Source organism: Dipteris shenzhenensis, chromosome 32, assembly GCF_047967505.1.
Source record: "Dipteris shenzhenensis isolate YYH24624 ecotype China chromosome 32, Dip_SZ_1.0, whole genome shotgun sequence".
NCBI lineage: Eukaryota > Viridiplantae > Streptophyta > Polypodiopsida > Gleicheniales > Dipteridaceae > Dipteris > Dipteris shenzhenensis.
The window spans coordinates 28,020,794-28,035,472 of NC_141627.1; the positions used below are offsets into that span (position 1 = coordinate 28,020,794).

Here is a 14,679-nt window from a genome sequence, read left to right on the forward strand (position 1 = left end):
AACTTGAACTGCTTTGCCTTTCTATGCATATGTCAATCTGGCTGGAGGTCTTCTTTCCCTACTAGACCATTTGAGTTGCTGTGGCTCTTCTCAGGGTGTCTCAAGGGTGTCTCTGGCAATTCTTGCTCTTCTTCTCATCAACCTTTTCTGTAGACGACTCAGTAATCGGTGTGTCTATCTCCTATGTATTTGAGGTTTTCCATTCTAAATCTTCATCAAAGATTACATATCTGGAGATAAAGACCTTGCAGTTGATGGGATCATACAACTTATATGCTTTGCTATCTTCACTGTAGCCAACCATAACTCATTTACGTGCCTTCACATGCAATTTCCTGCGACGGTCATCATGTATGTGGGGATATGCTATGCAGCCAAATATGCGGAGATGCCCAATGCGTGGCTTGTGTCCAGTGAATGCTTCCATAAGGTGTCATACCAGGGTCATACCCTGAATCGATTCAGCCCGAAAGCCAATTAAGCAAGTAGTTTGCAGTGGCTATTGCTTCTACCCAATACTGATTCAAAAGACACTTTTCACTGAGAGCATTACTCTAGCATTGTTTGCTAAAGTACCGTTCTTCCTTTCAGCTCTTGCATTCTGCTGAGGAGTATTTGCACATGTGAATTGTCTTCAAATGTCGTGACTTCTGCAAAAGTTCATGAATGCTTAAGACATCTATTCACCTCATCTGTCTCATCTCATGACTTTGATCTTTCTCCCTGTCTGGTTTTCTACCATGGCTTTGAATTCTTGAAATCTGGAAAACACTTCAGATTTCTCTTTCAAAAAGTAGACCCAACAATATCTGTTGTAGTTGCCGATGAAAGTTAAGTAATAAAGTGAACTATTGATGTTGTGACTCTGGGCATAACCCCATAGAAAGCCAATTAAGCAAGTAGTTTGCAGTGGCTATTGCTTCTACCCAATACTGATTCAAAAGACACTTTTCACTGAGAGCATTACTCTAGCATTGTTTGCTAAAGTACCGTTCTTCCTTTCAGCTCTTGCATTCTGCTGAGGAGTATTTGCACATGTGAATTGTCTTCAAATGTCGTGACTTCTGCAAAAGTTCATGAATGCTTAAGACATCTATTCACCTCATCTGTCTCATCTCATGACTTTGATCTTTCTCCCTGTCTGGTTTTCTACCATGGCTTTGAATTCTTGAAATCTGGAAAACACTTCAGATTTCTCTTTCAAAAAGTAGACCCAACAATATCTGTTGTAGTTGCCGATGAAAGTTAAGTAATAAAGTGAACTATTGATGTTGTGACTCTGGGCATAACCCCATAGTACATCTGTATGTATCAAATCAAGAATACCTTTTTCTTGAGAGGTGCTTCTGTCGAAATTGGTTCGCTCTTGTTTGTTGAAGTAGCATGCTTTCCAAATTTTGCAAGAAACTGATGCTTTGGAATTCCAATTGCCATATTTTGATTTTTGAGCTCTATCAAGCTTTTGAAATTGACATGTCCATATCTCTTGTGCCATTTTGCAAAAAGTGGCATCTATTGCTATTGAGCTGACAAAACATGCAAATCTTGTACTATAGCTAGCATTCTGAACAAGCATCCTTCCTTGACTGCTTTTCCTACTATAGCTGAGAAATCAGTGTCAAGATACACTATATCAGTATTTTGCATATCCTCTCTTGCAAGGAACATATTCTCAGGTCCATTGGCATAATGATTGTGACTAGAATGTCCACCATGATGATTTCCTCTTCCGTGGAATTCCCCCGATCGTTGCTGGATTGATCGCCTTGGTCATACTACTTCTTGCAGCAATCTCTTTCATAGTGTCCAAACTTATCACAGTAGTTGCACTAAATGTTTGACACATTGGTGGATGCATTCCCTCATTCTTAGAATCTTCCTCGGTTGGAATGATTTCCTCTTTGAGTCTGATGCTAATGTTGCTAAGGATGATGTTGACGCTGATTCTAACTTTGATGTTGATTTTGTCTGATGATGACCACTTTGCTAGAATGATCTCTCTTGCCTCTACCTGTGCCTCTGCCTCTGCTTCTATCTGAAGCTGTGAATGCTTGATCATTGGAATGACCTTTGCATGCGTGAATGGCCCGAGTCCTGAGTTCTTCACCAAGTAAAACTAACTGGAGCTCTTCAAGTGTCAAAATTTGCCATTCGATGGCAATACTCTAGACTAGATTCTCGTATCCCTCTCCTATTCCATTCAGGATGACTTGAACCATTTCTATTGGATTCATGGTCTCTCCTACTGCTACGAGTTGATTGTTGTAATCCTTGATCCTGAGTACGTAAGCATGACCGATTTCATGGACACTCTGGTTGAATTAGTTTCTTAGTGTGAGAATCCTATGCTTCTTTTGATGTCTTGATGGTGTTAAGCTGTCCTAGCATGACATCTTGCACATTCTACTTGATTAGATGATATGCATACTTGTCTTTCTTGTCCCATTCTGCCTATGCTCGGGCAATGGCAAGACCTTTTATAGGTGCAAAAATTATTGGTGTGGTTGGAGATCCCGTTGTTGGTGCTATGACAACAAATTGAGTAGAGCTACTGCTGGTTGGACCGTCCAATGGTCTAGGTGTAGATCCATCGACATACTCCCATTTGTCCTGAAGCATAAGAATGGTCTCCATTCAATATTTCCATGTGCCATAATTGGAGTTGTCTAGCTTAGCAGATGCCTCCAAATTGAGGTTGCTAGTCGTAGACATGGTGCAAGAAATGTACTCAAAGTGTCGTGAAAATCAATGTCTGAATCAACCGCAAAACTCTGTCTGTGGCAAGTGAAATTTGAATTGTTGGTGAAGATAGAACTGCAATATATAATCCAATCTGAATTACAAGGCTTGTGGCAAATGATGCTGGGAATAGCCAAGAGGCTTTACAAGGCTTGAATAAAGTGCACAATGTTGGAAAATAGCCAAGTAGGCTTTACAATGATGGCATGTGTGTGTGAAAACAAATCATGTGCTATCTGCCCACTGAACAATCAGTAAATGTCTCGAACACTTTGAAGTCTCCTCACTGAATTGATGAGCATCAGGTTTTAGGTAATGTGATGATGTGAAACTACATGTGAGCATTGGGACTGACTCCGAGTAGGAACTATTTCGATTGGGACTGACTCCGAGTAGGAACTATTTAGGAAATTTTCAGCATTGCTTCGATTGGTTGCTTTGGAGTTCTCTCCACTATGGATGATCTAATCTATCTGAACTAGATCTAGAACAACCATCGAGCGATGAAAAAGCAACAAATAATTCCTTTTCTTTGTTCGTTTTGGGTGCTAGGCCAGATGCGTGGATGTAGAGGCTGATGTGCATGTAGGAAATGGATTTATCACCGAGGCTCAAAAGTGTGTGAAACTTTTGCCGAAATGTGTGCATGATGTAACGAGCACGTAGAGCATGAAAATTGAGCGATTTTTTTTTTGACCGTCCTCAAATTCTTCCTAGATCAAGAGATACGGCTTAATCTAGGTGGAGGGGCAAAAGGAGTGCAAATGTGCTCAATGATGATGTGGCGGTCAAGGGGTCACATGAAGTGATTGTACCCAGCAAGGGGTGTGCCTGTGAAGCCCTATGCTGAGGTGGCAGGTGTGGTCACATGCAGTGTGCACAATGTGCATGAAGAGGGCTAGTGTGCCTATAGGGGTTAGTGCCACATGGTAATGATAGAAGCATTGCACTGAAATCCTCAAAGTTGAGGGGCGAATTTCTGTTTTGCGTATTCAGCGTCGTAACAAGACCGTCGTACTTTGGTGGGAGAATCCGTATGCACCTTCGTGCTAGATTCTAGCTGGTGATGGTGATGCCAATCGCACTCATCTGATCGCACAGATTCTTCACCCTGGTGATGAACTTCTCTGCCGTTTCAGACTCAGACAGTTTCTCGTTCGTGAGTTGAGTCTCCAGATTCTGAATCCGCGTCTGATTCGTGGTCTCGTACTGATTTTTCAAGACCGTCCATGCCTCCTCTGCTGTGGTGACATGTTGAATTAACGCCATGACAAAGTCACTTACACTGCAGACAATAGAACATAGCGCATCAGCATTTCTTCTTGTCCACGTGAGAATCTCATCCGCAGTTGGTACTATCTGTTGTGTTGCATTGGCCGGATTCGGCGGTGTCGGGACCGGCTTCATGTCCACCCCAGTAGTAGTATCCCAAAGCTCGTATGCGCTTAGGATGGTCTTCATCTTGAACTTCCAGAGTGGATAGTTAGTGCCCTCCAACTTTTCGCTTTCGCCGAACGGTGGGACTATGTTGCGGTCTCCATTCGGCCCCATTCGGGATCATCTAAAGCTCCAAACGGGCCCCGCAAGCTGAGAGTGGGCTGCCTCGAGAAATGCTCTGTCTACCCTCAGCACGGTCAGTCATGGAATGCCTTCCCGCACTTGCATGTAGCCTAGTTGGTAGTGTGCCAACTCCGTCCAGCCATCAGACCACACATCTCCCCCATCTGGTGTCTAAACCAGGACCTACCGGATAACCGAGCTACTCAAATGCCTTCTCCTCATATGGGGGGCTTACAAGTAGAGTTAGCCGATTCTTGCGTAGTTACACGAGAGTGGAGCATTGATATCTAACAGTATTTTCATGAGTTGAGTCGGGAGCTCTGTGGCGAGGTCAGGGCATCGTGAGCTGGGAGTAGAGTGCTAGTTGATGGAGCTATCGTTTGAGCTCGTCGTTTGGAGAAGCCGATGCTTCTATGCTTGTAGATCATTGAAGGCAACACGTTCATCACATGTTGCTAGTCTTCTTTGTGGATATGGCACTCGGTGCTTGGAGCTAAGGCACTACTCGTCAATGGAGCAAGGTGCTCAGTTCTTGGCACTATTGAGAAGCATTGGTAGCTGGCTCGAGAGGTTGTAGATTTGGCTGAATTGCAAGGAGCGGCTATCAATGGAGATTCTTAGTCATCAATGCGTTGATGGAGGCATAGTTCATTGACGGATCGTTTGGAGACTCCATAGATGCTACAGTCGGTGCATGTTCCTTGGCAGTCGCGGATGGTGAGGCTTGTGTCTGTGTGTAGCAAAGGGTTGTGTGTAGAAGCTTGGAGACCCGTCCGTCGGTGGAGGTCTAGTGAGTATTAGCAGCTATGGAGGTTATTGTTGGCTGATTGATGGTCGTCGGGAGGAGCTCTACACCATCATTAGGTGCTTGACTCACATGGGAGCTGGCAAAAGCTTTCGAAAGAGCCGCTCAGGGAGAGTAGTCACTGTTGAGCCAAAATATCCGACCAATAATGCATGCAGGGAGGCACTAAGATGCCCGTGAAGGTTCTAACTGCTAAGTAGCAGTACAGTGGACACGAAGGAATTGCAAGAAGGTTCTGACTGCAAGTGAAAGTCTTACTTTGACGGTCATAGAAGCTCTCCCATATGTCCCCTAGCAGGAACTCCCTCCACCCAAGGCAAAGCAGGAGGACCTTCAGTAGGATATAAATCACCCATTTCTCTCTAGAAAGAACAAGATGATCAGATTCCCGAAGGTATGTAAGTAGAGTCATTTGTTACTGTGGTCGATCGTCTACAAGCCTTGTTGAAAGTGCCTAGACTTAGGAGCTCGTCTTGACGTGGGAGCTACTATGCAATTGTCATTGCATGTTCATTGCTGGGTTGTAGATGGACTCCTGTGAGCCTTTGCTTGAAGCTTGTTAGCGAGCCTTTACTCTAGGTCTTTGCTAGAAGGCAAAGAATCAAATCAAAGAGCCTCTCCTCTCAGAACTAAAATCTCTCTGTAATCTCGCTCGAACAAGGAAGAATTCTCTCATATCACTCAATGAACGGAAAATTTCTTTCAATGGATGGAATTCCCTCACAAAAGTGAACAAAAGGAACTCATGATCACTCAAGAGAACTCTCATTCTCTGAATCACTCTCTCGCTCTCGCAAGAAGGATGGCACCTCCTTTGCATCATCAATCTTGCCCCATCCAACAAGGACGTGCAAATGTATGTGTTGTAGCAAGGGGGCTAGAAGAGATTGAAGTGACATGAAAAAGCTTTGATCTCTTTATTTGGAAGCCCAAAGAAAAACTCATATGAAAGGGAGAAAAGTGACATGGATATGGTAGAGTTGCTTCCTACTAGTTGTGATCCGATGGTGAGCAACAGAATGTGTCATTCCCTTGCACACAACATGCTTGGGGATTCGCAATCTTTACCTCTTTATATGCCCATCTAGCATGTCCTCCACAATCCACACTAATTGTCATGATTGAGTCCAAATCATCTCTCTTCTTCCTTGTCACCATCCATGCAAGGACTTCCTAATGAACACACGCAAAAAACAACAAAAATGCACCAGCTTGAGACTCTTCTTTTCCAATCTAAATAGATTTATCATGGGAGATTCAAACATGCAAAAGGATATTACAAGATATTGTAGAAGTTAAAGCCCTGTCTCCTATGACCATGCATGTACCACAACCATAACCCCCACTATCATCAAAAGCTTCTTTGCACCTAATTCTTACCGAGTGAATTGCTACCAGCTTATGTTAGCATGTTGACAAAGCAACGAATAAATGGGCGAAGGTGCCCCTTGTAAGCACAAATAAATTTCAGAGCAAGCATGAGGGAAATTTGCAGTTAGATGATGTGATAGAATGAGAAGGCTTGTTTATTAACGAGTCATGGAATGATTTCCCTAGTCATAATTTACATCGTCATAATTTACTTTAGATGCCTCTCACGAACATAGCTCCATTAGATGTTTCTCATGGCCATAGATCCATTAGAGGCCTCTCACGGACATAGCTCCCCATTAGATGCCTCTTATATCTAGAGATCCATTAGAAGCGTCTCATGGCGAAAGATTTTTAAGATTCCTCTCATGGCCAGAGATCCATTAGATGCCTCTCATTTACATGCCCCCGTTAGATGCCTCATGGCCAAAGATCCACTAGAGACCTCAAATGGAAATACCACCATGACAAGCTTCTCACAGACATAACTCAGTATAGGACTCTTATGGACATATTAGAGGCCTCTCATGGACATAGCTCCATTAGAGGCCTCTCAGGAACATAGATCCATTAGAGGTCTCTCACAGGACAAGCTCCATTAGAAAGCATGACAATGAATATGAAGACAATGATTTCCATTGTCATGATTGTTTGTCACAATTATCATGCTTGTTTTGTTGCATTGTGATTGTCCAAATTACAAGTATGATCATTGTGGCAGCAGACAACCATGACAATGGAAATTTGAAAATCATGACAACATGATAATTATGACAATTATGACACTAGAAGCCAGTATTCAAACCCCATACAGAGAATCGATCTAGGGGTTTTAGGGGGGCGGGGGGACCATAGAAGAGTGTAAGGCTAAGTGGTTGAGGAAATCATGGAAGTAACCGCCGTGAAACTATTGCAAATCATCAACTTGTGTGATTGAAGGTCCTACAAAATGATATTTTAATGAGGACATCCATCAAGCTAGATCCAACTCAACACACAATAAAAATATAGCCTTTTTCTTAGATAGGGCTATAAAGAAGAAGAGAAAGAAGAATCGCATACCAAGTACCCTCAATGCCCCTTTATAAAGCTATTGAATACATTCCACTCATTCTTATCAAAAGTATACTTGTTGCTATTACACTTGTAGGTGAGGTTTGCCAATGCAATGATGCTCTCAATATATATCATGTCAAGGTCTGTAAGGTCATATGTCAAGCATCTTGAGCCTTCTGCCTTTTGATACCACCCAAGTTGGAATTCTACTCCAGAAGGTCTATCCCGAGAGGTTGAACCCTCTCTTATATTCCACATATTTCCCACCAACCTTTCTCCTCATTTTTTGAACTCATCCAAGATACCATGTAGCTAAATTTGTCTTTCTTTGCTAAGAGATTGGATTGCTTTTTCTTTTGTTTTTTCTTGTTTTGTCTTTTTCTTGAAAGTATACAACATAATTGAAACCTATTCCAAATAGGTTCTCATTTGATGTAGTAAGAGGTATCTCTTCCTTACACTAGTATACTCCTTGTCAAACCCTCATAAGTCTATCTTTAGAGAATGTGGGATAATGGGATTTCCATTAAGCTGGCTTACCAATGTGGACTTGAAGAGAGTATTATTATCAATGCTAACAACTGGGTTCACTGCTTTTTGTTCATCTAGGGGACTCCTAGGAGAGAATCTACCAAATTTTTTATTTCACTTATGGGGGCATCATTGTCATTGTCCTCTATTTTTGACACATGATTTGCTTGTTGGTCTTCATCTTTGGAATCAGATTCTTGTGCATATGCACTTGCAAATCCAACTGACCAAGGTTCTAGCCACCACTTCAAGTCCTCACCCTTTAGCTTCATATGCAAATGTTCACACATTTTGATGAGCACAATTTAGCCCTTTCTTCAAAGCTTCAACAACTTTATCATCAATTGAGACATAATTATAGTCTCCTAGATTAGCTTCTGGCATGTTCTCTTTGAGATATTCAATTCCCTCCAGACATGTTCTTGCTTCTTGTGTGCCCTTATGAATAAGGGACTATACTCTTTACATTCAAAGTGTGCAAGCATGTTTAGACTACCAGCACTATGTAGCATGTCCAAGTCATAAGCATATTCTTGTCCCACCATACTTCCAATCTTACTGAAGAAGATTTCAACTACATCTGATCCTGTAAGATGTAAAGGGCACCTAAGACTTGGACAAATTTCTCTAAATTACTTTATTAATAAGACCACAAAATGGCATGAGAGTTGTATATCTAAGAAAGCCTCTATTCAATGTATAGTGTGTATGATGAACAATCCAAGACCTCCAAATTTGGAAGAAAAAGGAAACTTTGCCCACAAGATGGACTTGGTTCACAAGGCTCAATTGTGGAGACAAGAAGATATGAATATAGTCTTTGTCAATTTCAAGATAAGCTTGTGTTTCCAACATGCTCCTCTCTTTTCTATGCATTCCATTGTTTGCTAGTTCCCCAAACACCCTTGCACTTGTCTACTACATATCCTTTGAGCTCTAGCCCAATTTTGGCGGCATCTCGTCTAATATCTCCCTCACTTAGGATATGCTTGTCAATGGAAAAAACAGCATACACAATAATAAAATGATTTAAGGTGATCCAAAAATTGCCAATAACCAACTGATGCTTAGGCTTATCATCAAGAACATTGACTAATTTTTTTCCATTATGTACAAAGCCTTGATCATGTAGCCCGTAAACTTCATTTTCTAAAACTTTTGCTGAGAGTTTCCATCCATCCCGTTTGATCTTAAATCTACTATCTTTTTTATCTACATAATTAGACAACATTAATGTCCTTCGTTGACTATCACCATCAGATGCATGCCCATAAATTGGACCAAGCGTGGGCTTTATCTTCTCATTCCATAAGCTACCAATGGCATCCTATTTCTTGCAAATGGTGGACGGAAAATGGAGATAGATGGAAAATATGGAGGCTTGACAGAATTTGGAGATGAAGGAGAGATGGAAGTGGCTTAGAAAAGTGAGGGGAAATAAGTGGGGGGGGGGGGGGGGGGGGATGGTGTTGCTTTAATAGAATGTGGGGGGTTTAAGGGTTAATTTTTTGTGATTAGTGTATTAATGTGCTTATGTATGTCAACATTCTTGAGGATGTAATCTCATCCTTTTGCACTAATTGGAAGCATTTTTTCACTCCTTTGCCTTGAGGGATGTGTCTTGAATGGTTTTTCGAAGGGGGATCTTTCTCACACATGCTTTTCTTTCACTTCAGGCACTAATCTCCTCAGTAGCGATGCCAAAATTTTGTTACTCTCCCCCATTTCCACGTTCTGAGGGTGTTGGTTGCCCATAGTCATGTCGTTGCTCGTTGTAGCATAGGTCCTCGGGCCATTTTTCGGTAGAGGTGTAGGCTAAAGCATGGAAAGTAGATCTCATGCGTGCATGGGTGAGAAAAAGGGCTTGATCACAACAATGGATGGAGTCTTTCTCCTCCACGAGGGTTCAAGGGTTTAGAAGGTGGTTGCAAGGTTCAGAAGGGAATAGGGTTGAGAGAGCTATCTAGGAGTTTCAAGGTGCAGAGAGAGTTGCAGGGTTTAGGAGAAGTCTCGGGTTGAGGAGTGGAGAGCTAGTCTCCTTCGCAACTTGGAGAGGTAAGGGTTGAGGAGGAGGGATAAGGGAGGAGAAGGAGGGAGAAGGGAGGAGAAATTGGGGGAGGAGGAGGAGGAGGAGGGAGGAGGAGGACAGGAGGGAGGAGGAGGAGGGAGTACAAGGGTAGGGAGTGCAAGGGTAAGGGCATGCTAGAACACGATAGTGTAAGAGAGCATGGACGCAATGGAGATCAATCACATGACCACAATATTGAGCTTGAACACTGAACCCCAAAGAGTGGGAGCTTCAGTCTTCAAAGATACACAAAGGGTGGATTTCAACAACCAAGAAAGACATAACCCTGCACACACAAAAAGTTCCATTCATCCTCCCCTAGTTCTTGTGGCAAATTCCTATGCTTTGATACCACTAGAAGGACTCGTCCTTGAGTCACCTACCTGATCATCTTCATCAAACTAGAAACTAGGAACCAAGCTATATGAATTACCATCTAAAACTGACCATCCAACCATAGAGATCTTCCAACTGACCCTCGAGCACATAGAGGTTAGGGGTAAGGTTGATGGCCTAACCCTATCCCAATAGACATCTATCCATACTAGAGAAATCCCTCAACAAGGGAGGCATTGGACTAGCTTGGTAGCCTTCCATGCCAAACCAAGATCTAGAATTCAAATATTCACCACTGAATGCCATTGGTCCAAGCCCTCATGCCCATATATAGCCTAAGCCATGGCTAAATATATGATGAATTCTTTTTACCCCTTTGACCTCTAATCGGATGGTTAGTATAACCTTAGTCCTAGGGTCTTTGACGCTAGGAAAATAGCCTTGCCCTATAAGATCCCCCCTTAACCCTAAGGCTAGCTATTGGCAACCCATGGTCAACAGGGATGTAACATGATGAATAATAGTGGTAGGGGAGATGTTATCGGAAATCCAAAAGGTCATTCACATATATAAGGACGTCTTATACAAAAGGTCATCACCAACTTATACAAGGTGACCAAAGATGTCTTATACAAAAGATCATTCACCAGCTTGTACAAGGTGACCAAAGGAGACCTTGTATAAGGGATGACCTAAGGCATCTTGTACAAATGACGCAAAGGGACCTTGCATAAGGGATGACTTCTTATACATGGTGACAACAAAAAAGATATTGTTCAAGGGACAACCTTGTACAAGGGACGACCTAAAAACTTGTACAAGGATGACTTCAAAACTCTTGTACAATTGACCAGAAGAGACCTTGTGCAAGGGATGATATGATCATATAGCATTCTATACGTGTGACGTGATAAGGCGACTTCTTGTACATTAGAGAGATGAGGCAATTTCTCTATACTTGATCAAGCAACCATGTGGCCACCAAGTTACTTTAGAGGTGATGACAGACAAGGTTGCTGACACTCGAGGTGATGTAACCTAAAAGGCCAATTTATCCACCTCAGTACAAGTTAGAAGTTAGAGCCAAAAAGAGGACATACAAATGGAGGAGTTATGATACCACTGAATAGTCAAAGGATGATGGGACTTCAGCGTAGTTAGATATCCAAAGTCATTACGAGATTGAGTAGTAGAATGACTGAGGAAAATAAAAGGATAACCAATGAGAATGAAGTGAAGAGATTTCACCAATAGGAGGTCACAAGTCATCGTCATGGATGTGAGGATGAAAGTGAAGGGTAGGAAGCACTATTCATTGAGAAGAGCTGAGGAGAGAGACTTACTTTCACCAATATGAATCAACGATACATGTGAAGTGTTCTCAAACCATTGACTAACCATTAAAAGTTGTCTCTTGCAAACACTCATGGTTTACTTCTTTTGTTTTGTTCCAATATATATATTTTAAAGTCCCAATACGTGGCGCCAGTTTTCCCTATGTATAATTGAATGTGGTTGAGTGAACGAGAGAGAGAGAGAGAGAGAGAGAGATTGCTTATTGTCATTTAGGAAAATTAGATAATACTTTAGGGCTTCTCATGGCTATGTTTAGCTTGGGACAAGGTGAGGGTTGCCCTTACATCGATGGTGCCATTCCTCAACTAGAGGACCAGCAACCTTGGTTAGATTGGGCATTTTGGAAGCCTTAAGACATAGTCTAGTGTACTACAAACCAAGTGTATCATATGATGGTAATGGAAAAGTCCTAGTTTACATAGAAGGCTAATCATGTATGGCACACTTGGGTGAAGGAAGTACTTTTGTAGGGTTGGGGCTTGAAGATATTATATCAAGGACATGCATTTATCTAGCGCATGCTAGTGGGAGGCCTACCCATGGGAGAAGTGGCACGTTTCTTATGGTAATTGTGTGTTTTGTAGAAAATATTTGGAAACTTCTTCTCATCTTTCATTTCATGCCCGGTGGCAAAGACTTCAGCTCTTGAATATAGACCTCATTGACCCATCAGCACATGACAGGTAAAGCCTGGCAAGATCCCGCATGGGTTGCATAACCCAGAATCTTTAGTACTCTTTCAGTTTTCCAAATGGACAGGCTTGTGGCACATCTAAATAATACGGAATGATGCAAAAGTTGGTATTCAAGCACACAAAGGTTGTATAAAAGGGTTACCCTTGTAGTGAGTTTCTTCATTAGGGTCAAGTCATTTGGTAGAGCATGACATGGCTATTTCCTGGATGAGGGTAATTCGAACCACCATTGTAGTTGGAAGGATATAGGAAGGGAAATTTTGGATATCACATGGTGGCCATGTGGCCATCTCTAATTTGATTTTGGCAATATATCTCTTTTCTCTATTAAGCAGAGGTTTGGGGAGAACGATTGGAGAAGTAAGGGTCGTTTGATTACATTTAGTCAATATGGACCATTGGATAAACATGAACGTTGGGATGGGCAGTTAATCATGATGCCGTTGGATGCATTTGCTGCGTGTGGGAGGAGCCTCACTTTGATATCACCGCCTGCATTGATGTTGCTTGAAATCCTCTACATGATCAGACCATTGAAAACCTCCACTTGCGGCTTCTTTCCTACCATTAACACGTCAAACATCACGTCCACCATTAACACATCGGCAATTAATCGTGACGCTGTTGGATGCATTTGTTGCGTGCGGGAGGAGCCTCTTTTGATATCACCTCCTGCATTCACGTCGCTTGAAATCCTCTGCCCAATCAGACCGTTAAAAACCTCCACGTGCAACTTCTTTCCTACCATCAACTTACACGCAACCTTTGCAACGCTGGGCCTTAATGAAATCAATGATCATGCAAGCACTGGGGGTAACCTTGTGGTATCCACCACCAACAATCTTGTCAGTTTTATGTGAGATACTGCTAGTGCTTGCTCTACGGTGTTGTCAATGTGGAGGATTTTTTGAGGGTCTCCTACTTACTCTACTATCCGGAAGAGGAATGTACAAGCGGGTTTGATCTAATGCTTGAGTCATCTATTCTCTTGATCTTATGCATGATCCGGTCTTATGCATGATCCGGTCGTTGTAACAATTGGACATACTTACGATTGCGTATCCATTGCGAAATGGCTCAAATCCGAGAATTGCACTTGTCTGAAGAGTGGGCATAAGCTATTGGAGGTTAGCCTCATTCCGAATTGCACACTGCATAATCTGATCCGTCAATGGTGTGAGATGCACAATATCCCTTACCTCGAGGATGAAAGCTTTACCAAAGATATCCCACAAGATCACATTTCCTCGCGACGACAGGTTACCATGGAGGCTACCAAAGAGATTGTAGCTTACTTTCATGTGGGCAAGCTTGCAACCGGTTCACTAGAGGTCCAAAGGCAGGTTACTTAAGAGTTCAGGCTGCTGACCAAATGTGGGAGGGAGAATAGGGTGCGCATCGCTGAAGCAAGTGCGACTCTCTTCACCTGATCACAGAACCCAGGAAAATGCAGTTAATATGATAGTTGTAGCCGGCGTCCTACGAGTGGTGGTCGAAGTGGTGAAATCTAGAGGAAGTATGGAGGCAAGAGCGAATGCCGCAGCCACTCCATTCTCTCTCTCAGTCTTGAACGAATACATGGTCATAATCGGAAGCAAGCCTCAAGCCATTTTAGCTCTTGTGAAGCTCATGCGAGAAGGCATAGGGGGACGAAAATGCAGCTACTGCATTATTCAACCTATTGATCTTCATGGGAAAAAATCCAAAGTGGTAGCGTGCTGGAGCTATTCTCTATTCGTAGACCTCTTGACGGATGCAAGGGCAATTATCACAGACGATTCATTGACCGTGCTAGCAGTGCTGACCTCTGCCACAGAAGGAGTTGCTGCAATCAGTCAAACAAACGCCACTCTTGAGAGGGGGATCTCCTGCTGAGGTCGACTAGAGGAAATGAGAACTCGATTGCTGCTTTGCACGCCTTGTGCAGAAGCGGAGGAGAGGACATGATCAGGTTATATGCTCTCCGTTTTCCCACGGCCTTGCCATTGCTGCAGAGCATTGCCCGTGGGGATCTGTAAGAGTTAAGCACAAAGAAGTTCCGCTCCTCAAACTCGTATAATACAAATTTCTCATGATCATTCAGTGATTCCATAGTTCAAATTAACAACCAGAGCATTTCGTGAATCAACGATTCCAAAGCTCAAATTAAGAATAATAGAGGT

At 42.6% G+C, this 14,679-nt stretch overlaps 1 protein-coding gene across 1 annotated transcript; it reads left to right on the forward strand.

Moving 5' to 3' along the window:
- The first annotated feature begins 13,975 nt into the window (after nucleotides 1-13,975).
- On the forward strand, nucleotides 13,976-14,392 carry LOC147880549 (uncharacterized). The gene has a single exon (XM_087370636.1). It carries the CDS (start codon nucleotides 13,976-13,978, stop codon nucleotides 14,390-14,392), a length of 417 nt encoding a protein of 138 aa, XP_087226762.1.
- The last annotated feature ends 287 nt before the right edge of the window (nucleotides 14,393-14,679 follow it).